This window comes from Galendromus occidentalis, unplaced genomic scaffold (assembly GCF_000255335.2).
Source record: "Galendromus occidentalis unplaced genomic scaffold, Mocc_1.1 scf7180000075612, whole genome shotgun sequence".
Taxonomy (NCBI): Eukaryota; Metazoa; Arthropoda; class Arachnida; order Mesostigmata; family Phytoseiidae; genus Galendromus; species Galendromus occidentalis.
This window is the reverse complement of record NW_003803602.1, coordinates 2,152,447-2,176,612: the sequence shown is the minus strand read 5'-3', so window position 1 is coordinate 2,176,612 and position 24,166 is coordinate 2,152,447. Positions and strand designations below refer to the sequence as shown.

The window sequence follows — 24,166 nt, the reverse complement described above, 5'->3', positions numbered from 1 at the left end:
AAACATGGGACGCTCGCGCGCTCACATTCAGGTTTGAAGTTCGAGTGATACGAGTGAACCCGGAATATCGAGCCCCCCCCCATGAGATGTCATTGATGCACTGATGCACATACAGAATGCATCCATTCAAGACCGAACGGGCATGTCCTCAATCCGCTCAGAATGAGCAGAGTCGTTTGATTGGTTCATACCAATCGTACGTATATTCTCCCAGCCGCTTTCCCCCCTGGGCTGGGACACGGGCCCCCTTAGGTCTTCGAGCGACCGAGCTTGAACGTCCCGTAAATTGACGAGAAGATGTTCCCCACTTGAGAGGGCTCATTTCCGGAGAGCAGCGAGGGCTTTTGTGAGGATACAGACTTGGTAACTAGATTCACTCAAAAGTGAATCTGGATTGTTCTCAATCCGCAGAGACGAGGAACGAACGGGAAAGCTCACAGGAGATGAGCATCGGCTCAGCGATTGCCTCTTCGCGAGTTTCCGCAGATGCCAGGAATTGTGATCACAACCGCGGGCGTTCATCCGAGACGCCGCTTCATCAGGTTCTCGATGGGGATCGTCCCAATCGTCACCTCCACTTACTTGTTGTTTCTATGGATGTATATCGGTCGTATCGGGGACAGTCTGCGGCTGTAATAGAATCGAGCGAAAAAAAACGAGTCTCCGAGCCTTGCTAATATCCCGCGGGCGTTTCGTAATCAGTGATGCCCATGTAATGAATACACATCGCACAAGGAACTATCGACGATTAAACCAGACAAGTGTTTGTTTGCATAAAACAAATGCTGTATAGCAGTGGTGGCGATTGGCATTCTTTCGTGCGTCAAGTCTTCGGTTGACAATCCTGATTTGTCGAAACTCCGTGACGTTCTTCGCTGGGAGTTCAGATCGGCTGACATCCTGGAATGGAATTCTATGAAAGACTACTCGGGAAATGAGTGGATTCTCCGCTCCGCGCGGCTTGGAACATGCGTTCGGAAGATAAGCGAGAAGATCAAGACGGTGCCAGCGCAAGACTGGGTGAATGAAATGGCTGGGAAAACTTCGCTGGATGTATACCGCTCATGCACAGGGTGGAAAACGATCTCTCACGTCTACGACAACAGTCGCGGCCCGGCGCTATTAGCTCTGACTTTCCGAATTTCGTAACAATCTATTATAATTTGAAGTCTCTACCGGCCGACCGTTCGAGGAGACCAAGGCAGCATCCGTTTTGCAGAAAGGCTCAGCGAACGAGCTGACGACGGCAGTCGGGAATGATCACGCTTAGCCACATCATCCTTGGGCAACTGACAACGAGAATACCGATTGTCTCGATCAGAGGAATGGGAAAAAACTAGTTACGTGGGAGTCATTCCGAACTCAATTCTATCACCCAATGAATCGGAATAGGATCTTGTCGTCACGAAGACGATTCCAGAGAGACCAGCCATCACCCCCTGGAAAAGTATCGGTTGGGCGCAAGTGGATCCGCGGTTCCGAGGGATGTTGGCGAGCGTCGGCGCGAGGAATTCTCATCCGTACGAGTCCTGTTTCTGGGCTCGAGCTACTGTTGAGAACTCCGATTCCATATCGAGAAAGCGATCGAGGGCGCCTGAGCCTATAATTTTCCGGGGGGAATCGCATCGTCACCTTCATAAACCTATTCCAGACAGGCTGCCTGTTTCTCGTCACTTGTGTTTCGAGTTTTATTTAGAACTATCGGTGAACATGATATGCGTCCAGGATCGATTGCACAGATTCCGCACCTGCGCCTCGAGGCGCCGTATAGAAACATTTGGCACCGTGAACTTGCCAAGACGCTTTTTGTTAAAGCTACGTTTCGGGATCGTCAGAATCTCGCGCGATTTATCGTTGATTGATTCCATGCTAGGCCGGATGATCGGCCGTGACGTCAACTTTATTTTATGAAATTTCTAAAATCGCTCTTTAATTGTATAGTGGGTTGCTTCGAGGTGATGACGGGCTCCGGAGCATTATTGCGAGCCTGTGCCAGCATCTGCCGCGACTTGATGATTTTCTCGAGCTGAATTTTCAGAGCTGGACTCTCGGCGAGGATTTTCTTGAGATCTCCGCTGTGCTGAGATAACTTATTCGTGAGAATTTCGATGACTATTTGATCTGAGAGAGTTTTCTTCATCGCGAGGCTCAGTAACATGGTGACGATTATTTTGAGGACCGGCAAGCGGTGCTCCTCGGGGGTGATCTCGAGCAGGGTCTGCAGGCAGCTGATGCACTCCATGCAGATATTGGCGTCTTGCGATTCGAGCAGGATCCCGTATACTTTTTCCGACCAGCGTTGGATGAACACGTTGCGTCTCGTGTGGCCGAAGATGTTCCTCACGCAGCTCACGCCGGTTTTCACCACGATTGGATTATCGGAATCCAGTGCACGTTCATACAGATCGAGGATTTTCTCATGTATGCTCGCTACGTTGGTGACGGATGACGGCGCCGTGCAGATGAATATGGCGACCGCCAGGAGGATCGAGGAGGCGCCTTTAGAGCTGTGCGTGAATATCGCGTCGTCGCTACAGCTGACCAGCAGAGAATGCAAGGCCGCCGTCAGGACCTTCACGTAGCGTTCCTGCAGACCACCGTCGGCGTCGTCGTTCTCTTCGAAGCGACTCATCGAGCACAGGAACCTGAGGCTTTGTAGAACCTTGCTGCCCGCACAGCCTTCGAGCAGCAGTCTGAGGTTGATGTGAAGAATCGAAGGGAGAACCTCAATCGCCAGTTCTGGATTGAGGAGACTAGGAACGAGGTTTGCGAGAGCCACTGCGTTCTCGAGGTCCGAGACATCCGAGCTGGAGCCGGGGTCGAGCTTCGGAACGACACGTGCCAATTTCTCGCTCAGGCTGGGACAGTGAATCACAGCGGTGCATAAACTGAGATTCAATAGACTATAGGCTGGACTAGAGTTGTCTTCGTTCGGATTGCGATTCAATTTGAGAGCAACTTTGTGAGCGATGTCGAGTACGACGTCGCGACAGACCGTCTGGCTTTCGGTGATCAACGTCCGGTGTAGAATACTGATCAGCTCGACGAAACTGTCACGCTCGATGTACAGATCCGAGTACTCGTGACTCACCAAGAGATCGAGACTACTCAGAGCGAACATTGTGTGCTCACTGCGATTGTACAACGCCTCGGAGCAGATCGCGTACAGAAGACAGAACCAACGTTTCCCGGTCGCTTCGTGAGACTTCGGCAGCGAGAAGCTCTGAGGCAACTGGGCGTTGCCTTCTTCGGTGCAGTCCCGAACAATATCGAAACCGTTCTCTTTGCAGAGCCATAGCGTGACAGCATGTAGGACCGGCGGCCACGAATCCTTGTAGTATAATTTACAGTGTTCCGCGACTTCGTGAGTGAAGAAAGCGCCCCCGTCATGCGGGAGTTGACTCGCTAAAGAGCTTGGAAGACCCAACATGGCGTAGTCCTTCATGAAGGCGAGCCAATACTGTGATAAATGATGAATGTCGGCCTCGATCAGCGTTAATAGGTTCGGGTTGATCGTGATGCCTCTAATATAAACTTCTGCCCAGGCTTTGAGCACCGAGATGATTTCTAGTGAACTGATCTCGCCCTTGGCCGACGGTTGCGCCATAACTTTGTGGAGCGAGTTTGCCAACAATGTGTGAACCCTCTGGACGGCAAGGAGGTTGTCGGAGACCGCTGAGCATATCCATGTAGAACAAACATGGCACGCCAGAGCGATCACCTCGGACGGAGTGTCTCCGGCCGAGAAAGCTGGACGCAGAGCTGCATCCACCTGTGCTTGGAATTGTTCTAGGATCATGTGACCTTCGAACTCTGGTTCAGGTACGTCAGCGAATCGGTCGATAATCATCTGAAGGAGCTTGAGACCTGACACTGTGAGCTGAACGGAGTCGGACGTGCAAGCCATGAACGCCATTCGGATGAGCTCGGACAAATGGAGAATCAAAAACGACTTCTGCTTTTGTCCGACCGAAGCTGTTTGAGCTTGCCGCGCCTGAAATACGGAAAGCTGACTGAATACGAAGCCTTCGGCCATCCGATTCATGGGGAATACCCCGGAGATTTTGACGGAAGCCAGAAATGGCTCCGCGACCGTAGAGAGAGAGAGAACACTAACCATGACCACGTCGAAGTGGGTTCGGTCCTCATCACAGAGCTGGACGAGGCGGATTACGCACTCCAGGGCGAAGGCTTTCGTTCGCCACCGAGGACCAACCCAGGGATGGGTTTCGGGCTCCTGGGTGTGCTGGAACTGTTGTTCAGCGTCTTCGGACTCACCATCGTCGTTTCCCGCTAGCAATTTGTCTTCTTCGTCACCGCTGAAATCCGTAGAATATCTTTGTCAGAAGAGGGGGACAATCGCAGCGAATCTGGTCAGAAGCCCGAAGACCGACGAAGTATACCAAAGGAAATGGTAGGGGAATTGAACCCGAAATTACTTACTCTGTCGACGTGTCAGCGAGAACCTGTTTGCAAATGGACAGCCAATCCGAGAGACAGGATAATGACAAGAGCGAAATCAGAATGTCTTTCAGCTGGGATAGGGCGCGCTTTTCAGTCTCCACGTCCATGACGCTGAATATGACCAGAATCAGACCACGTTCCCACGGCAGTCCTCGTGCATCGTCATCTCCCTGAATGACGGGGAGGAATCGGCGAAGAGGGAAGGATCGGGAGAATTGAGAACGATTCAGATACTACGATACGGACAATGCGCTCCCCCTCCGGGTAGCTCAAAAAGCGGTCAAAGCTGACGACAGGTCTCGGTCGAATGAGGTCTTGCACCTACCTGGCCGATAACATTCGCATCCTGTAAAGGAGGATTCTCAGCGATGTGGTAGAATATTTCCATAGGATCCCTCTGCAAGAACTGTCGCAAACAGGCAATCGCAGCGTGACGAAGAGTGACATGCTCGCTTTCGAGTGAACTCTGTAACAGGATCCGGTCTCAGTTCTGAGTTCCGATGAAGTTCAAATCAGAAGAATTCCGGCACCTTCAATCTCCTTGCCCAAACTTACACATAAAAACGACAAAATCGGAGCAATATTTATATCTTTCGGGGCAAACAACTGCAGCTGTTGTAAGGCCCCGAGGGCACCGGATTTCACAACAGGGTCTGAATGATTTTGCAGCATCCGGCAGCCGATTCTGAGGTTCCTCGTTGAGCTTGGCAGCACTTGAAGTTCAGGACCGAGCGTGCCTGAGGGAGGAGAGCGGAAATCAGCTGATGCATCGGGAGGAACGATTTGACAATGAGGTACTCAAAATCGCTTGATGAATAATTTATGAAATTGAGGAGGACTTCCTCACGTTGATCAAACTCTCACTCACCTATGAAGGTTTGGAGACAGCGCCCGAGGTTCTGGTGGACTTCGATATTGGCACGGGGAGCGCTGAGCATGGTCTGGAGGACAACCGAGAGCGCTACATCGACATGAGGTCTGAATGAGCTACCGGAGTACGCGAGCGAATTTAGGCCGAAAAGAGCTCCGGACTGTGACAGGGGGGACGTGTTGTCCTGAGCCATGGAGAGTAAAATTTTCAAGCTAGCAGCGAAATGCTGCGAATCCGACATGTAACCAGCAGTGTATCGATGGAGATACCCCAGAGCAAGAGTGTGCCCGCTCTTGACAATCGGATCGTTGACAGTGTCCAGCACGTCCATCACCTTGCTCCACGTATCGTTGACCAACTGACGACTACTCGCCGCCACGGCTGTGTATCCGATGACCTCCGCGGCCGCGTGGCGGACCAGCTCGCTGTGACTGCTGAGTGCCGCTAGACTGAAGTCGACGACACTCCGAGCCACGTCGATGTTCGAGAGGTTCGCCTGGCTCTTCACGAGCGACTTGATCGAAACGAAAAGACTGGACAAAACATTCGTGTAGATCGAGTCCGCCCGCTTCGAGTTGTGTCTTATACAGTCAGTAAAGTGCACGACCACCTGCTGACGGTGTTTGTCTTGAACGTGCGGGAACACGTAGCCGAACAGGTCGACGGCGGCGTCGATGAGGCTCACGCCCAGAGGTAGGGGTTTCGTCCGAAGGTTGTGGTCGCATTTGCGATAGAGGTCGGTGAGGTCGTGCTCCAGGGCGCCGTCCGCGTAAAGAGCTTCCTCGATCATTTTGTGTTCTTCTTTCACGTAAAATTTGTTCGTCATGTATTTGATGTGCAGGCGGGACGTGGTTGTAGTCGATTGCGAATGATCCGCTAGCGTTATGTCGGTGACGAGGAGCTTCAGGAGCATGTTGTAGCTAGCCTCGTACATCACCGCGGGAATTTGGAGCAGCACCTGATACAGACGGAAGCGGACCATGGCGGCCGCCGCTTTCAACTGCTGACCGTATTGCTTTATGACATCGGCTAGATTTGAAACCATGAAAAGTGCGCTTTCGATCGGTGAGAGAAGCCTCCGTTGGATGTCTTCGTTGGCGATCTCTCGGCAGTGACTTAGGAAGCCCGACATCGCGGCCAGAGCTCCCGCCCGGTTTTCCAGAACGCATTCCCAGGTCATCGAGTCGCCTCGACTTTTCTCCATAGCGAAATCCTTGTGGGTTCGGGGGAAAGAACTCTTCCATAGGAGCAGCAGACGCGGTAGCAGACTGCGCACCGTGGACGGCCCCAGTCCCATGATCGATCCCATGATGAGCCAACCTGAAGGGGAAACAATCGGATGGTACTCTCGGGAAAAATGCCGGGATGGGCCATGGGTCATATGAACTTCTAGAAGTCAGCTGTCAAGTGGAGCTGGCACGCGACTGACCTTTTTGAGCTCTCAATAAAGCAATGCTCGGATCATCCTTCGCACTGCGGAGCATCTCTTCGGATATGGAAAACATCAATTTGTACTTCCGTAGGTTGGTCAGCTGCGATAGAGTAACGTCACTCGAGCTGAGCATTGCAGCGATGGCGCATGAATATCCAGAAATGCAGGGGGCTGACGATTTCATAACTTCAAATTGATCGATGCAACGCTGCATAATGGGCGATAAAAGCGCGGGTTGAGCTTGGGTGATCCACCTAGGGGCAGCAGGGAAACGTTAGTTCTCGCCCCTCTGTTCGACTCCGGATGTCCCGAAGATCGGGCTCCGAGGACTTCATTCATGATTCTGCTTTGATTCTCGCCATTTCTCGGATCGCTGGGACGTCTTTGAACGAAACTCACCTGAGCAGATACGCCGCGTAAATCCTCACGGTAGCGTTCGAATTTGTAAGAGCGCTGAACGTGATCTCAACTAATCCAACAGAGCTGTCTTGAACCACCGAATTGACGGTAGACTCCAGATTTACAACAATCATTGAAACAACTTCGAAAATGCAGATCAACGAATTGGGTCCACTTTTCTGATTGAGCTGCTTGAGAAGAATGTGTCCAAGCTCACGGCAGGCTGATCGTTGAGCTTTATCGCTCAGCAAACTGCAGAAAACGGATCTCAGAATGAACAGAACACAACTTCGGCTGAATACCCCGTCGAGATGCGATTGAGCCGTTTTCGGATTCGCGACAGTTTCGATGAGATGCGTCACGATGTGCTTGAAGTGTCGTTCGACGAAAAGTCCGCCCATTTTGTCCAAGAAATAGACATACGCCTAAGGAGAACGAGGGGAAGAAGGTAATCCAAAGATTCACTTCAAAAATACTCAAAGAATTCGGTAGGCGGTTATTTTCACTTTCAGAGGCTCGTCAGCCCATTATAGAGTTTCGATTTTCGACCTACATGTGCGATACCGGCACGCGTCTCCCGGATACCGGCCTTGACTCCTTCGGTACCCTTGAAGAGACCTCCTAGATTTCCTCGGATGAAAGCTGTCGAAAGGAGTTGTAGACATTCTTCCAGGGTTTTTTGCTTTGCTGCAAGCAGAGAGCGAAAAATTCAGCGATGCTTCTCCCGAACGTGTGGCTGAGGAGCTATCGCTCACCGGGACCAATTACGATCAGGGGATATGCGAGGTAAGAACCTTTTACTGCGTTGCTGAAAACCGTTGCCAGGAGATGAGAGACGGCCAGACGCGTCCGATAATCTGCTCCTTCTAGCGCGCGTATCGACAAGGTGAGCAGAACGTCGAGTTCCAGGCTGGGGATTTGCGACAACGTGCTTGAGGCGGTTTCCCGGATAGCGAGAGTCCTCTCCGCTAGACAAGCCTTCATACTCTGGAAAGGAATCGCGGAGCTCATGAGAATTCTCTCCCAAGGTAATCGCCATTGCCCGAATTTTCGGAGCAAGAGCCCGAAGGGTATCCAGGGATCGGCTGGGGCTCCTGGCAAGATGACCAGATCCGGATTCAAACTGACGCAATATGCTCAATTTCCCATCCTCGATAAGCTCTCCGTCTGCCTGGGACTTCCTTTCACTTCAACGGTCTGCGGAATTCTGAACGTCCTCATGACGGCCCTAGGACCACATATTCGGAGCGTATACCTCGTCACGCGCATGCGAGGAGAATGATAGAGCGTGTGTGTGTGGCCAAATTACTGACTGATGGTGAGGCACATGGATTAGGCTGACGTATGAGCATCTTGCAATCGAGTTTCTCGCAGCGTCTCGGATCCGTCGAGAAAAGCACTTCTGCCCGCGCCGAAGCGACGAGGAGGTCTAGGACAGTTCTCTGTCCTGACGGAGCGGTCTCTGGAATCGAGATGAACCAAACGACTTCCGTGCGGCGACGATACGCATAGAAATTTAAATATGTCGAGCGACCGACCGACGGCAATTCTGTAGCAGTCGTTGCTGCTGCCGGCGTCGCCGCCGCGCCGCCACAAATGCCGTTGTCATCTCTCCCACCCTCGCTCCACCATTCGCTGGTCTCCTAGGACGACGCCGTGCCGATCTACTACTCGATCCACTCTCAGTAGTCGCTCGGCTTGCTGGCTTACTCACAAACAGGTCAGGAGGAGCCTGTACGAGCCGGAACAAGCGGCGACGATAATATCAATCTCTGGAGATTGTCGGCCGTTTCGTAAACTTTTAGCGCAGCCTTATTCTTCGGGCAGCTCAAGTTAGGAGGAACGTGAACGGTGTCGATCGAGTTCCATGCGTACGTCTGTTGGTCCAGGATGAAAGTGGCCCCCGTGCACGGCCATGCCATCGACGAAGAACTTGACACTCTTCGACTACCGTCAACGTCGACGACGAACTCGACCACACTCGTTAAAGATAATAGAACCGACTTCAAAGTCGTCTATGTGAACGGTTGCGACGACGTGACTATGACAGGCGATCAAAATGGCCAGGGTAAGTTGTAAAGCCAAAACCGTAAAGAGACCATCGCAGGGATACTCTCAGCGAGAACATTCGTTTATTTTCTGCTGCCCTTCCGAGCTGAAGCATTCCTGTTCCTCGAGCCCGAGGATTCTACGCTAGCAGAATAGAGCTCAGATATTTTGGAATGTCTTTGGTGGATCAAGTTCCTGTAATGGTTTCAGACAAGAATAACGCCGTCGCTACGATCTTTGGAGCAGTTCTACTGTTCATGAGTGCGGTCTTTGCGAAAATATTCCACGGCTTGAACCGCTGCCGTCCTGTGAGACCCGCACCACCCGATCGCAACGAGGAGACATCGCTCAGTGCCGTCGAAGTCGAACGTATCGAAGACGAATTACGGAAAACGCCGAAGAAACCCCAGAAAGCGAACGCACCAGTATATTGAGGGAATCGAGAAGGAATCTGGGAATCAGACGGAGCTGACCAGAGGCGGGACTCCCAGAAGAGGTTTTTCGGAAGAGGGTCGACTCGAAAAGTAGTGCAAGGCCATTCATCGCCACCAGATCTTTCGCCATTTGTATCGAGATCAGTATCAGCGTCAGAAACAAGGAGCATAGCAGCAAAGAGGAGAACGTCCGGCGGATCGGAGGACCTGCTCCGAGTGTTTGTCGTGATGACCGAAGGATTTTAGCATTGCCGAAGTGAAATGAGTTGTACATAAGGTCCATGCCTGTATCCGAGCCATGGTTATAGATTAGCGAATTTTTGACGAAAGGGGAGACGAATAAACGACGACTCCGATGATGCGAGCCCTCTCCATTCGCTCCCTCTGAACCCTTGTTAATTGTACGGGAACCCGGGCGGAGGCTCGCGTACGGCGGATAATTCCTACCGTCGGTGATTTCATCAGATCGCCTACCCCGACAGGTGTAATCGTTCGCCGTCCCACGACTCCCGTGTAAACAGCTTTAGCTCGAAAATTCAATTAGACCCGTAGCCTTTGAAAGGTGCGGTTGGAAGTATCAACGTTCTGTGCGCTGCCATGTCCCAGTCAGTCAGTCGCCGGCTCTCCAGTCAGAACCGCCGCCTGATGCGACCTACCCACAGATCGGCAGCTGTTCCGAAGACAGCGTGATGAGCGGTGCGGCGCAGACGAGCTTCTAGATATATATTTGTATAAATATCGGCACAAAAATAAACACAAACAAATTCGTTCTTCTCGGAACAGGTATCGATGCCGCCGCGGGACCCGGCAGAGTAGGGCCGTTCTCGACGCAGACGTTCGCGCGCGGTGGGAGCTGATGCATTCGAGACCAATTCCCAGGCAATAGAGGGAACTGAGCACGCCGCCGATGCTCTGCCAGGGCGGCGATAAAATTTCATCATTGTTGAGAATCAGAACACATGCTCCTACGGAAACCAATCGGGTTTCGATCTCGGTTGTCGATTCAGGTAAAGACTGTAGAATCGCGGAATGTCAGGGAGCAAATCGTCGGACAACGCGCCGATTCCCGGCAGGCATTCCCCCCTGGGAATCGGGAGGACAAATGGTTCCGAGAATGAACAAGGTCGGAGTCGTCTTCGATATGGGACACATTTTCCAGGGGATAAGCGGACGGGGTTCGCTGCTTTAGGGCCTTGCCCACGTTCACTTCACGCATACTGTCGAGCGAAGTGCGTGATCCACGGCGCGAAGGTTTCTCTAGCGAGGGGTCTCCGGGGCCTTTTCGTATCTGTCGACACAGAGGAGTGATACGAGATACTCCAGCCGTCGTAAAGCTGGTGAAGAGTTCTCGGGAAGGCGCGTCATGACCTTGAGTAAATGTTCTGGATCCCTTTTGGAGATTTTCCATCGCTTGGAGACAATCCGTCATGTTGTCTCCACCGATTAATCTTCCCGGGTGAATTCGATTGCTCGCTCATCGAGGAGGAGCGGAGATGCATCCGTATCCGGGACTCTGTTCCGCAAAATAGTAGACCTTCGCCGATGAAGTATCTCTGACTTGTGTTTCGGAGTTTCCAAATTCTATGGAGGAAGACGACCGGCGGTTGGAACAGTTTCGCAGCTCTGATCGGCTCGCATCGACAAGACCTCGCAATTCGGGGGCGTCTGACGCTCGCAATAATTTGGACGAAATGTATTCGGGGATACCCAGGGCTTCATTCCTCTCCACATCTTACCTTCCGAAAATCTGTCTCGGGTCGGGAACCACTTCAAGCTCCACTCACTACACGAAGGCTGATGTTCATCCGGGGTTCTACCTAGTGCGGTGAATCAAACCCTCTTCTGTGATACGAAGAGTTTGAATCGCACAGATTTCGTGATTATAATGCCCGGAAGCCTTCCCCCTCCTCCGCCAAGAGACCTGATTCCACCAACGCACAACCTGAAGAGCTGCGCGCATCAAGAAGAGGGGCGCTCTGCGTCCAGGAGCCAATTACATATGGTCACGAGATCATGCACGAGATCGGAAATCCGACGAGTTATGGGAGAAGCTCCACGAGTGATTCGCCTCTTTTTTTCGGTTCCTCTCGATGTTCTCTAATCACTGGAGTTCCGACATTCAAGAAAAATCGAGGATCCGAGGATTCTGAGCGATACTCGGACTCCAGAAGACTTTTTCTGGCAAACGTATGGGATGCGAGATTACGCTCACCTTTGAAATATCTCGGTGATACTGCGTTGCAGCATTTCCTACGCCGAACAGAATTTTGTACAGACAAGTCATGATTTCGAGCCTTGTCTGTAGATCTCCGCTCTTGTGAAGTTTCAGAAGAATTTGAACTGTTTCTTCATAGCTGCGGCCCATCATTCGACCTGAAACACAGCGGACACCTGCATCAGAACTTATTCGACCTTCGAGACGTTTGGGATTTCCCTTCGAAGAGTGAGAGTCGGCCTCCCCCGGAATCGGGAATATGTATGCGACTTTCTTCATCTTCGATAAGAGCGGGTCCATCTCACTCACCGAGTCTCTCATACATGCAACCCAGCGCGGTGATGGCGCTCAACCGACTGCCTTTAGCTTCATGTTTCAACAGATCGTTACATTTGTTGACGCATTCGAAGAGCAGAAAGGTATCGCCTTTAGCAAACAGAGTCGCTAAGCAGCCTCCGATCAGCTGTCGGATCGGAGGTCCCGAAGAAGATGACAGCAGACTTAACAGCTGATCGACGAGGGGCTTCTGTTGGCTCTTGATGGTCATCTGCAGGGAGGAAAGAATCATTTTAAGGAAAAGATGCCGGAGATCATCTTTGACTGAGTCTAATTAATACCGATTAAAGTTTCTCGGAATCGCATCGAAACATCAGTGACCCAGGTGTAAACAATAAAGCTCGGAGCTGACGCCATGAAGGATATCTCGCCATAGGAAAGAAATCGCCCACTCTCATGGGGCCCCGTGATTCAGAAGATTCTTCAAGAATGCGCGATCCGGGCAATTGCCCAGCGCAGAAATCGGGACTTGTTGGATTTTTCTGCCGATCGAATCCTCCGGGAACGGGAGAGCTCCCCGACGGGGAAAAGAAGTCCATACAAAAAGTATTCGATAGGATCTAGCGATTGCTGCGAAGAATTTCCATCTCTATCCGAGAGCCGTGAGCAATGCAAATTACGTCACGGCCAGTATTTCTATTGAACTGTCACAATGGTGGCCACACAGGAAACCGAGACGGCGCGGCGGACAAAGCGCACACGGAAACTGGCATTCAAGGCGAGTATTCGACGGCGACAACTTTCCCCACAGTCTTCGTCATGATCGATCCCTCGAGACCCTTGATGGGGAAACAAAATAAAAAAGCTGCTCATCATTGTTGAGCCCTCGAGGAGCAACTCGCAGAGTGGGCGACGATTCTCGGAAAACACACCTTGTCAGCAGAGTGAAGATTTTTCTGCACTAAGCAGAGCCACTCGTAGATGAAGAGCCTTTTCTCGGCCTCATTCAGGCGAGCCAATCTTGCCTCATCGAGTTTGAACTCCATGTTGCGACGCACCAGAATCAAGGAAGTTATCTTCTCATTGCGCTCGGCATCGGAGTTTCTTCCCTCGAACGCTTTTGCGAACACACAGTCTCACCATCAATGAATGAATGGGCAATGGGGCAGAGAACACATGTGTTATTGTTGTCAGCTGGTCGCTGCCGCCGCCGCGGAAGCCAGATATCTGTCGTCTGCTCCCGGTCTTCCTCGCTCAGAATCCAGCGCGGGAAGGGTATGTGTAGTTTCGAGTGTCTTAGGTGACACCAAACACTGCCCTCTCGTGTATCTTCTTCTCTTCTCAATACAAACGAGCGCAAAACTGTGCACCTTCTCCAGCCACAAGGAGAGGAGACGGGAATGGTAGGGGAGAGGGATGTAGGAAGTTGTGGGGAAAGCTCGGGGATCGCAGATGAAGAAGGAGGAGGCAGGAGGCAACCGGGAAAAGATGAACAGAACGGGAGCAAGGCATCAGAGCCGGAGAACAATGTGGAAAAGCATAGGAGCACATCTTTCATTATCGATCCATCGACTACAAGCTGCATTAAGCACAGCCGCAGCCGAGCGCGGCGCGGAACGCTCCCTCGAGTTCGCACAGAGACACCGTCTCATATTCATGCAGCACGAACTACGAGGCTGCGATCATGATGATGTTGACGTAGATTCATTCTAGTCTTCAGTAAGGAGAAACGAATGATTGTTCTGACTGATTGTAAGTTCAGACCGTGAGAATTCAGCTTGGTGACTTGAACTCGCTGAGCCGGTATCGGTGATCTTCTCCACAGAGCGCCCTAGCTGACTGAGCTGGCAATCAAGCCGCCGCAAGAGCTCACGCCCGTACCCCGATACTTCGAGGATGAGTACGTCGGGACGTGACGAGCCGGGACGTGATTCTCGACTGTGATCTTTACTTACCCTTCACTCACACGCGCCTCTCGGGAAAAGAATGTGGTCTGTCTTATATTCGCACGGAGACGATGATGCCTCAATTTGTGAGGCATTTAAGCGCAAAAACCGTCGAATCGACGTCGAGTCTAATGAATCTCTTCAAATCTCTCATACATAGTATCAGATACATTTTCTTCTCACGTCCGAAGTATTCCGATTCGGCGGTAAAACTGGAGGGAGCGCTGGATGGAAGACCGTTGGCCTCATTACTTTCGCTCTCGTCTTCGGATCCGTGAATGATCACGCGCGAGATCGAATTCCGAACGACGGAGAACATCGAACGCGCCACATCGCCGCGGCTCGTTGAAATCCAAACAGCAAGCCTGTAAGGTATCGTTCGGAATCCTCCCCTGCGTGCTCTTTCCGAAAATTGGAACGTTCCCAGCGTGTGATAGCAAGCCTTGGCCTCCGACGACTCCGAGGAGATTCGCATTTTCGACCAACCGACCAAAGCCATGGATTCCTCGACGCCGGGCAGCCCGAGGCCCCCTCAGGAGCAAACTAGTGAGCTCGAAATCATGATCGCGTGTAAGTTCCCGTCTATGAAAACTCTTGCATGTGCCATGATTGGAACAAGCGTCTGCTGGACAATTCCCTCGGAGTTCCGATGCGCTGCCACTACTTGCGTCCCTTCATCTCCAGTGACCCAGAAGGAAAACAACTACTACCGGAGACTCCAAGATAAGTACAAGATTGTCGTCGAACAGTGTAGAACCTGCTGGAAAATTGGAAAGCACCCTACTCAAAAGTGCGTCCACGACAAACCGCTTTGCCCGAGGTGTGGAAGCGACGAAAGTCACGCTCGCGAGGTAGGAGTTTGGCAGAGTAAGCTCCGGAGAGCGTGTCCGTTGGTGGTTCGCAAACGCTGCTACCGATGTTCGTCTCGCATGTGGTGCCGACGCGACGTATCCATGCTCCTTCTTAAGGGATTCCTTCTTGGACTCGATGAGGCTCACAAGTCGTTTTCCTGGTTCGGTGTACCCCGACCCCGTGAAAATTTCCTTCCTCCCTGCGACTTATTGAGCTCAGCATTGTCCATTCCGCAGGCGTGTTTCGTCATGTGTTTTCGCTGTGGAGAGATCGGGTCGGAAGCTTTCCATGAATCATGTCCGCGACGACGAAGCGAAATTGTGAAGCTGGCACTCATGAGGAAGTGAGCACGACCCGAGCTGCTTGAGACATTCAGAGAGAACCGTCCGATATTCTTGGTCTGGAAAATGACGTCATCCACAGAAGTAACACCGGTATTCCATCGCCAGGTACAACTTTGACATGAAAACTGCTCGCGACGTTGCTCGAGGAAAACTCACCCTCGCCGAGGCCCGATAACGATCTACCTAAGAGAAGGTAATCGCGTGTGATCTAATAATTTGTGCTCCGGGTCAGGATATAGAGATAGGCTGATAGCTTCCGGAAAAGCAATATTTGGTTGATGTTCATTATGCTTGAGCAATAAAGCTGCATTGATACAGAGTTCAAGACAACTCATCCTCCAAAAACAGATATCGATCAGTTTATGTACAAAAGTGAATCAGACAGACGAGATTCAGACTCAAACTCTTGAATGGAGCTTTCATTCGTGATGGGAAGACTTGATGCTAATCGCTGGCAACTGGAAGATTCGGCAGTCCCACGGAAGATTTCTGACTCGGACTCGCTCACCCGTTCGAGAGGTATGAGTATGTTCAATAGAGCGGAGTCGCACTAGAGGGCACGGTCGGGATTGAAAACGCGGCAAAGGAAGCGAAACCGCAGCCGACGAACTAGTGTTTGGAGTCCTGAGAGTCTGGGAGACTCGGCTCGGCAAGGACCTCCGATCGCCTCAAGACTCCGGCGCACCATTCGTCAGAATCTGACGACTAAAGCTTAAGCAGTGGGCGTAGCGTCCTGGCTACAGCGTGTGAGCGAATGAATATACAGCGAGGATGGGTGTCGACGGTAGCCTCGATAAGTGCGGCGAGCTATCCTCGATTTCCGTCCATGCCTCTCGATACTCTCCAATTCCCTGAATTCCATATCCTCCTTAATTCTTCAACATATTTCCCCATCTCTATCCAGCTTGCGCCCTCTTCGTCTTGGGTTTCTCGCACCAGGGAGTACGGGTGACATCACAATGCAAGAAGACGTTGAAAACATCCGCTGAAATTCCGTCGATTTGCATCTTGTGATGGGATTGGAGCCTGTACACGACGTTGTGAAGACCGGTGACGCGATCTCGCCTCCGCGACTCCTCTCGTTGATTCCCAAGCCTTGCCATGTCCCGAGGTCTGCGCCGGGCATCGTGCATATGCCTGCAAGGTAGCGTCTGTCATTATCGAACACCTCATGAAACTGAAACTGATGAGTCTTTCGAGTGTCTTTTCCTGAGACTGTCGAGCCTCAGGAATGGAACCTCATCCTGGATGCACCACGTACTTGAAGGTGTTGTTGATGCCGGTTCCTATGTCGACTGCGGGTCGCTCCAAGGTGAATTCGGCTTCCTTGATGCGTACATAGAACTCATCATCTTCGAGACCCCATCCGAAGTATTTATTCGAGAGTCCATCCAATCGCGCGAAGGTTTCGTGCCGCATCATGAGGATTCCTCCCACAAACGTCGCGTAGTGGTATTTGGGATGGAGATGGGGCGCCGCCAAATGGTGAATCACTTCCTCTGAAAGCGTCGCACTATTAAGAACCGCCGAAAACTTAGCATGCGAATCGGGGACTCTAATTCACGATTTTTTTTCGTCCATAGACTTCCGAAATCCGGGGAGTGAGGGCAGTACTCACCTTGCTGAGGATAGCGGTAGCTGAGTTTACTATTCATCGGCAGGAGATCAACGTCATGCATCACGAGATAATCACACTGTGCTTTGCTGACATGGTAGCCAATATTTATCAAGGCACCTCGATTGAATCGATAAGTGTCTCCTTGGTTCACTACTATGATCCTATATGCGACGCCTTGAGCCTTCAGGAATCTCCCAATGTGCGGCACAAACTCAATGAGTTCCTCAAACCGATCTCGGAACGGTACGATGACGGCAAGGCGATGCGTGTACGGATGCTCCAGAATTCCAAAGCTCAGGAAGCAAACGAGGAAGAGAGTGCACAGCACACAGAGGACTATCCCGGCGAAGAACAGCTGACGAACTTTACGTGGGGCGAAACCCATCTCCAGGTCTTTGACGGCCTTCCTGATCCGTTTCCAAACATAAACATTCACATGACCCTTCATCACGTAGTTCGATCAGAGAACAGCTGGTATGTTCTGAATCGAAGGGCTAGGCGAGGCATCCGCTCTGATTCTGATCATCGGAGTAGCGAGAGATTACCGGGAGGTGGTGAGGGAGTCCCTGAATTCGGAATCGTCATGCGGAACTTCTATTCCGACTCCCTTCGGAAGAAAACTCGATCTTCTCTCAGGAACAAAACTCCGGAATCGCAGCATCGTCGGTCAGTAGAGGACTATCGGGAACGATTGCTCATCCGGCACATGGTCATGCATGCGTGCTAGAATGAGATGCGACGGTTTTGCGGGACTGAAGGGAAAACCTTTCCAACGCGGAGGGTCCCGTTACGGCAACCCGGTCCGTTCATGTTCGAAACTTCAGACGGTGGCAGCCTGCTTGGAATGAACGCATTTCTGTTTAGGTTCTTCCCCTTGCCCGAGAATTTTTCTCCATCAGCTGATGCGCGCACGTTGTCTTTACGGAGAAAATTAGACTCCAGTTCTCGCCGAAATAATAATTGTCATCGAAAGAGAAGTCAGGTGAGTCTGATCGGTTTGAATAAACTCTCTGAGGAAGTCAAGGGTTCGAACTATTCCTAGTTCAGGCGAGTGAGCTTTGAACTCCCGCGTTGGGGCTCGACCGGCTCCATACCGAGCATCAGCACTCGGAAAAACACCAGTTGAACCTTCCTGAATCCCCGATGATAGGTATTAGGAGAGCTCCAGGACAGTGCATAAAATGACTGCATTCTCCGGGAGTACGGGAATGGGATTCGGAAAATAACGTTCGTCCGGGACGAAACTTTCAAGATACATAGGTCGGGAGAATGAAATGCTCTCAATTGACCATGAATAGTGGTGCTTTCGGAATCTATTATTATTATTATTCTGACCCATCTGCGGAATAAGATCCTAACGAGCTGTGCTCCCCTACAAGAAGAAATCCCCTCGGGACGTTAGCGCGTTCGTGTTCTCACAGAGAATCATACCGCGATCGGCGAATCCGAGCAGAACTCCCCGACAATCGCGCAGTCCTCGCTGTTGTCGTTCGGTTGCCGAAGTGCTAAGTAATTTGAGCTGAGTGAGTAAGATTTTCGGCTTAGGAGCGTAACAATGACAGCTGGGAGCACTCCATAGAGGTGTTTCTTGCCGAGAATATCGGACGAGGATCCCGCCCTCGTGGCACAGTTGGTGGCGCCAGAGTGTCTTGGAACGTCGGATCATCACCGAGTGGCCGAACGGAGGCCGAGATGTGTCTTTACTTTAAAAGAGCCGACCTAGGATCGATCGGCCGTACAAGCAGGCATTCAGTCAGTCAGTCAATTCGCCAGCTAAGCTAGCGGCGAGAACCCACTGATTCAGATGAAATGCCCACATGAGAAAATGGGCTCCCAGAGAGCGTAAAGTCGGGTGAGAAAGCGGGCGAAATTCCTCCCGCCATTCTGGGAGCATCATAAATGAACCCCACAACCGAATTCAAATCGATATCGAAACCATCGCGAAAAGCAGCAGCGACAACAAGAGAAACGTCAAATCGGTTAAATGGATTACCACGAACGCGCCTCGGATCTTTGAATGGGTCGCTATTGATCGGCGATATCGGAAAGACGGGAGATAGCCACTCAAAAACTGAGCTTCTTCGACTTCATGGATCTGACTACTGGCGTATCCAATCCATCGATCACGGGTACGATGGTCAAGATGTCAAAACACACTTTAAAGAGACTGTGAGACGTCGTTATAGGTCTGGGCGGACTTCTGTTTGCTAGGAGAGCAGGGAAATCGGGTGTGGGATCGGAGACACTGCCAGGTAGGTTGCGGCTCGTTCTCGAGCGGGAACCTACTCCCATCAGGGTCGAAAACGATCGATCGAACATTCGGTCTCCTCTGTCGATTCGGGGAAAATGTACCGAGGAAAACGATGCAAAACATTCCTTCGCTTCGATTCATTGATATGCCATTACGTCCTGAAAGTTTCGAGAGAGAGAGGGAGAGGAACTTTGATAAATAGTACCGTCCGGGGGTACCCGACGGCGTCTGGGCTTTTGACGTCGGCGCCGAGATTCGTAGAACGACGAAAGCTTCCTTAGAAGATAGTTGTGAAAATAGCATTCCCTGTCAGCCTGGTGCATGTGTGTCAAAGTGAAGTGTGAGAGATCAGGAGGAAGATTTCTCTTCGATTATAATGAGAGCCGAGGAAAGTTGTTGATCCGCTCCCGAGAAAAAAGGGGACTTTTTGCGTGAGGAATTTCTTGGTCGGGACTCACGGCTACGGTGAGATTGCCGCACACATCCGCGGCCGCTTGAGCTGAGACGAAAATGTCGTGGTCCTCTACGAACTTCGTTCAAGAACGCGCTTGATAGCTGATACTCGACACCTCAGTCAGTTCCAAATCAGGTTTCGATTTGAGCCATACCACGAGCTCGGCGACGACGGAAGCTCGCGGTCGCGCCTTCCACGGTGAGCGGTCAGCGCGAACAACAACACAACGAAAACTCAACGCAGAGCCGATACGATACCAGCCCAGTATGTCAAGAATGAAATGCTAATGATGGTAATAATGAGAGCTTTAATGGAGAAACTGCCGTACACCATGATCGTGGCTCGCCGGGGAACACATGATTCAGATTGCGATGTTCTATCGTACGATTTCCCGAGGCGTGTACGAATTTTTCACTCTGAATACTAATTAGGGCCCATTGGCGACCGGGAAGCCGTTTATCTACCGAGATGTCAAATCCGACAGAGAGGGGGGAAAAAATCAGAGAATCGAAGCCGAGGGACACTCGTGTGGCGTCGTTTAGTAGGAAAGCTCTTTGCGCTCCAGATTGCCAATCAATGCGCATCGGCCCAGGGCGAAGTCACGGGACTCGCTGTGTAAGGATGAATTATCGTCACCTGAAGGTAAAGGAGGGAATGCTTATTTTATCTTCCTCCTTTTCCTTCGCGCTGGCGTTTGATTCATGTTCGGCTGCCGTAATTGAATTACTTATCGAGGAACGGAAGAGTTTCGCTTAATTTCGTCTTTCATTCAGCTCTCACATAGAGCGAGTCTTCTCTTCCTGAAAAGACTCTCGGGCGTGCCTCGGGAGCGTGGAGTCCAGTGCCCCGATTTTCGTCAATCCTATGACTTTCCGTTCTAAGGTCCGGCAGTCTAATGGCAGATCTATAGATGCGCGCGACCCGGCGACCGTTTTCTTTTCCTGCGCGGCGAGGGTTCCGAACGTCGATGCTTCCCTCGTTTTATGAATGACTGTTTTTACGAACGTCCAGCAGGAGATTTCGAGGAGAGGCCGATGGCTGTCATCCCTTTGCCGCTGTCAATTTCGAATAGAGTTCCGAACACCGTTTGTCAAAACTAATTGTTTGCCGTCCAACTTGTTGTGTCCCTCGACCACAACAAAACGACCCCGTTCTTGACATGCAGTCGACGGGGAGTTTTTCGCTTAAAGAACGATTGTGAATTATCCAGCTTTCCTCCGTCTCTGGTAGAAGGATGAGACGCGTTGGCGGCTTGATCTATCGCGGACGGGGTAGAGATCCATGCCAAATGTACGGGACGGAGTGATTACGCGACAAGGGGGCTTCGATTCTCCCGGGTCTCTAGATTATTGCGATTTCCGTGGCGGGAACATGGAAATCTTCTCTCCGGGTAGGAGTGAATTCCCTCGCCCTCGTTTCAAGTCGCGGAACGATTCGGTTCTGCGAATAGATTTAGAACCTCCTCTGCCCCAATTTCACTTCGGGCCTTGAAAGTCAGAAATAACCCTTAAGCAAGGGACTCGGAATGCGGACATCGATGGCTCCGTGAGTCTCTTGATGACGGCTTCTGGGATTTTCTGTCGAAGGGGCCGCCCGGAGGCTCATTAAGAACTCTATGCGCTCAAACCTCGGTCACCACTGAATTAAAATCATACGGTCGGATACGCGTTCATGTGCGGCGCGGCGTACGCTTTAAAAAAACTTGAGCGTAGAGGAGACATAGGTGTGTGAGAAACTAACATCGATCCCCTGAACCTGTCCCTAGAGGTTCTTATGCTCGAAGGTTCGCGTAGAAGGGACCCGACTCCTGAGTTCTCCCCGGAGATCAGATCTCTGGCCCATTCCGACTCCATGGGAGGCCTCGCATCGGAGGAAGTATTGACTGCGGGAGTCTCGCTCGAGGACCATTTTCTCGATCCCGGAACCTTGCAAGACCTAGGCAGTGCGCAGGCGGACGTCCGCGGCGCGCGCCGCCACCATGAAACGTTCGATCTCATCACCCTCGATAATGTCCATCCTTTTTCGACATGGAGTCGCGTTTGGGCGACGTCATCGTTCCACCCGCGTAGTACCCTAAGTGCGGGTCCGACCGCCCCTCTCGGCCCGTATCACGTCAGAACCCTCGCCCTATACTAGGAGACAGTGTTTCGATGGAATCGTTTCGAATGGGGACTTTATTTTGTTATCCTTATCCGTCTGTTGTGAGTTCCGATTGGAGAAATCGACTTAGGGAACTTCCGGCAAAGTCTGAGAGCGGTGCTGTGGACTACGAGCCCTCTTGTTCCGATGCGACGGCGACGCACGCTCACACACCGGTCGGCATCGCGGCAACGACGAACAGAGTTCTGGCGTTGGGTTCGTTCGTCAAGCTCATTCCTGTACCCTCGGGAACCAGAAGTGTGCTCTGTTGACTCATCATGTGCTCTCCACTTGAATGTTTGCACAGACCATTTCCTGCGGACGAAAGGCATTTTCTCAAGCCAATATTCCCTCGGAGGCCTCTTTACCGCCTTCCCTCCGCGGAGAGACTTTGGTAGCGTATTTCCTACCCTTGAGCTGGTAGAGGAAACCTTCGGCGTTTGCCGGGATGTCTCTCGAGTGAGTTCCATTGCCAAGAGCTTCTACGTGAAACCTGTATTTCGTTTCCGGGTACAGGAGTAAGCTTCCCGATGAGCTCTCGAGCTCTGACTGATGGGCCTAGAGGGAACTTATCGAATCAGACATATTTCAAACCCACAAGAAGGGAACAGACGTCATAGTCATTGTGAAGGTCACCTCTATTTGGGGAGAGTCTTTTACCTTCAGGGTATCCATGAGATTTTTTGGTTCATCGATTACGAATGAGGTTTCGTCCTCGAAATAAGCTGCGCAGAGTCTTGAAGCAGGACCGGGGATCCCAGTGGCTCTCTCTTTAGACGACTTGAACTCGTTGATAATGGGAGGCAGTTGGCTTCCGAGATCCGAGACGTAGAACCATCTCTCGAAAAGAACTTCCGGGCTTACACACCGATGCACATAGAATCTGTGAAGGATGATGCCGTCCGTTAGGTTTTCGAGACGGGCCTAAATCCCGGTTTTCCTAAAGCCCAGTCATCACGCGGATGTCCCGGTCTGTTTCCAATGAGTAGATCAAGAGAATAATAATTGATCGATTTTTACCTCAGGCAATCGAATTCCACGTCCTTCACCCTTTGTCTCTCAATGACTAGGCCTATAGTGTTCGCTGGCCTCTGCGGGGAATGAGGGGTCCGCGGAGGCAGTAGGAGAACTTCCCCCTCTCGGATAGGTATGTCGCGGAACTTTCCGCACTCTCGTACTGTTAGCACCATGTCCCCTTTGAGTTGATAGAAGAACTCCTCACCTGGCACAAGAGCGAGGAATTAGAGATCCGCCGTCTTTCTCTCCAAAACATAACGAGTTCTATACCCACTCTCACGCGGAGAAGCGCACAATCACGCACCTATAAGCAGACGGTATCGACCGCACAAACAAGTCTCGTCACAGAAGTTCACGGAGACCTTTCACCCTTCACTTATGAACACAAGAATTAATTGCGAATTCATAAACTTGATTATTCAGCGTAAATTTATGAGCTCAACTGATTACGGGTCAGATGACCTGCCAGTATTCCTGCACTGGAATGCGCCGGCTTGATGCCTAGTCCGGTGCTGCTTTTGGGGCGTCGACAGTTCGTTGCACTAGGCAGATAGCCAAAAAAAATCCGCAGAAATTTATTTGCGTCTTCCATCTGACCCAATCAGCCGGACTAGTCCGCCTCGGATACTGCAGTTCCCCCTTTTTTCGCTCTGGCCATCCCGGAGCGATCTGAGGACTACATTTTTTTTACCGATGTCTAATCGGCGTCGAAAGCAGACCAAGTCCATCCGAATACCTCTTTGGGAGTTCGCCTGCTATTTCGCACGGTAGAAAATCCGCGCAGACGCTGAGGGAACCCGAATTCGAGCTGCGATGAGCCTTCACTGACCTTCCTGTATGTGAAATTCCTCCCTTTCGTTCGGTCCTCCTACGAAGAAGACACTCAAAACTCCATCATTGTGCATGAGTTTGTTGCAAATAGGCGGACTGAAGTATTGCTGGTTGATTTTCAGCCAATCCGTCACGTTGTTCCACGACATCGTGCCAGCCCAGTCTCAGGATGCCGGTAGCGGGGCAAGAATGCTCACTTCGATGGATCGCCGATTCTCTTCACGCGCCGGCAATCCTGCAATGATGCTTGGCAAATAGTTTTACGCCTATGTCTCGGAGGTCGATAGATCCTCCTTGCCGAGTCGGCGGCTTTATAGGCTTATAAAGATAATTTTCGAAAAATTCCGGCTATCTTCTCAGGCCATATCCTGATTGCATATACCGGAGATTGCGCTCTACATCATGCCAAAACAGACCTGTCATGTTCTCTGCTCTGCTCGGTTGCCCGGTCTCGGTGGAGACTGACACAAGAGATCGAGCCGTCGACGGAACTCAGGGCGCCTTTCCGATAATTTTCAATGGAGGAATCGGCTGAAAGCTGAGATTCTCAGCCGCGGATCGATGAAGGATATTT

General features: G+C 51.4%; 5 protein-coding genes across 6 annotated transcripts; 2 read left to right on the top strand and 3 right to left on the bottom strand.

Annotated features, from left to right (window-relative positions):
* Nucleotides 1-1,833: 1,833 nt before the first annotated feature.
* Nucleotides 1,834-13,186, bottom strand: LOC100900090 (HEAT repeat-containing protein 5B). Its single transcript, XM_029111704.1, has 13 exons — nucleotides 13,073-13,186; nucleotides 12,174-12,411; nucleotides 11,862-12,022; nucleotides 7,961-8,153; nucleotides 7,720-7,853; nucleotides 7,167-7,591; nucleotides 6,765-7,021; nucleotides 5,333-6,655; nucleotides 5,020-5,201; nucleotides 4,786-4,930; nucleotides 4,444-4,630; nucleotides 4,118-4,319; nucleotides 1,834-3,994 (listed from the first exon to the last, which is right to left on the bottom strand). Exons 1-13 carry the CDS (start codon nucleotides 13,184-13,186, stop codon nucleotides 1,901-1,903), a joined length of 5,655 nt encoding a protein of 1,884 aa, XP_028967537.1. The 3' UTR covers nucleotides 1,834-1,900.
* LOC100909102 (uncharacterized) lies at nucleotides 8,829-10,025 on the top strand. The gene is made up of 2 exons (XM_003737728.2): nucleotides 8,829-9,234; nucleotides 9,426-10,025. The coding sequence occupies exons 1-2, from the start codon at nucleotides 9,057-9,059 to the stop codon at nucleotides 9,647-9,649; spliced, it is 402 nt and encodes a 133-aa protein (XP_003737776.1). The 5' UTR covers nucleotides 8,829-9,056; the 3' UTR covers nucleotides 9,650-10,025.
* A 1,249-nt stretch (nucleotides 13,187-14,435) lies between the features above and the next one.
* On the top strand, nucleotides 14,436-15,601 carry LOC100899947 (uncharacterized). 2 transcript variants are annotated; one of them, XM_003737829.2, is made up of 4 exons: nucleotides 14,436-14,656; nucleotides 14,771-14,937; nucleotides 15,175-15,281; nucleotides 15,388-15,601. In XM_003737829.2, the coding sequence occupies exons 1-4, from the start codon at nucleotides 14,584-14,586 to the stop codon at nucleotides 15,455-15,457; spliced, it is 417 nt and encodes a 138-aa protein (XP_003737877.2). In that variant the 5' UTR covers nucleotides 14,436-14,583; the 3' UTR covers nucleotides 15,458-15,601. The 2 variants fall into 2 exon arrangements, with proteins under 2 accessions (XP_003737877.2, XP_018495891.1); XM_018640375.1 differs by having other exon boundaries at nucleotides 14,451-14,937.
* Nucleotides 15,602-15,611: 10 nt separating this feature from the next.
* Nucleotides 15,612-17,693, bottom strand: beta4GalT7 (beta-1,4-galactosyltransferase 7). Its single transcript, XM_003737828.2, has 3 exons — nucleotides 16,901-17,693; nucleotides 16,544-16,781; nucleotides 15,612-16,419 (listed from the first exon to the last, which is right to left on the bottom strand). The coding sequence occupies exons 1-3, from the start codon at nucleotides 17,346-17,348 to the stop codon at nucleotides 16,179-16,181; spliced, it is 927 nt and encodes a 308-aa protein (XP_003737876.1). The 5' UTR covers nucleotides 17,349-17,693; the 3' UTR covers nucleotides 15,612-16,178.
* A 4,062-nt stretch (nucleotides 17,694-21,755) lies between these two features.
* LOC100908954 (3-hydroxyanthranilate 3,4-dioxygenase) lies at nucleotides 21,756-23,836 on the bottom strand. Its single transcript, XM_003737727.1, has 5 exons — nucleotides 23,591-23,836; nucleotides 22,765-22,966; nucleotides 22,405-22,627; nucleotides 22,155-22,302; nucleotides 21,756-22,059 (listed from the first exon to the last, which is right to left on the bottom strand). Exons 1-5 carry the CDS (start codon nucleotides 23,739-23,741, stop codon nucleotides 21,911-21,913), a joined length of 873 nt encoding a protein of 290 aa, XP_003737775.1. The 5' UTR covers nucleotides 23,742-23,836; the 3' UTR covers nucleotides 21,756-21,910.
* Between the last annotated feature and the right edge of the window lie 330 nt (nucleotides 23,837-24,166).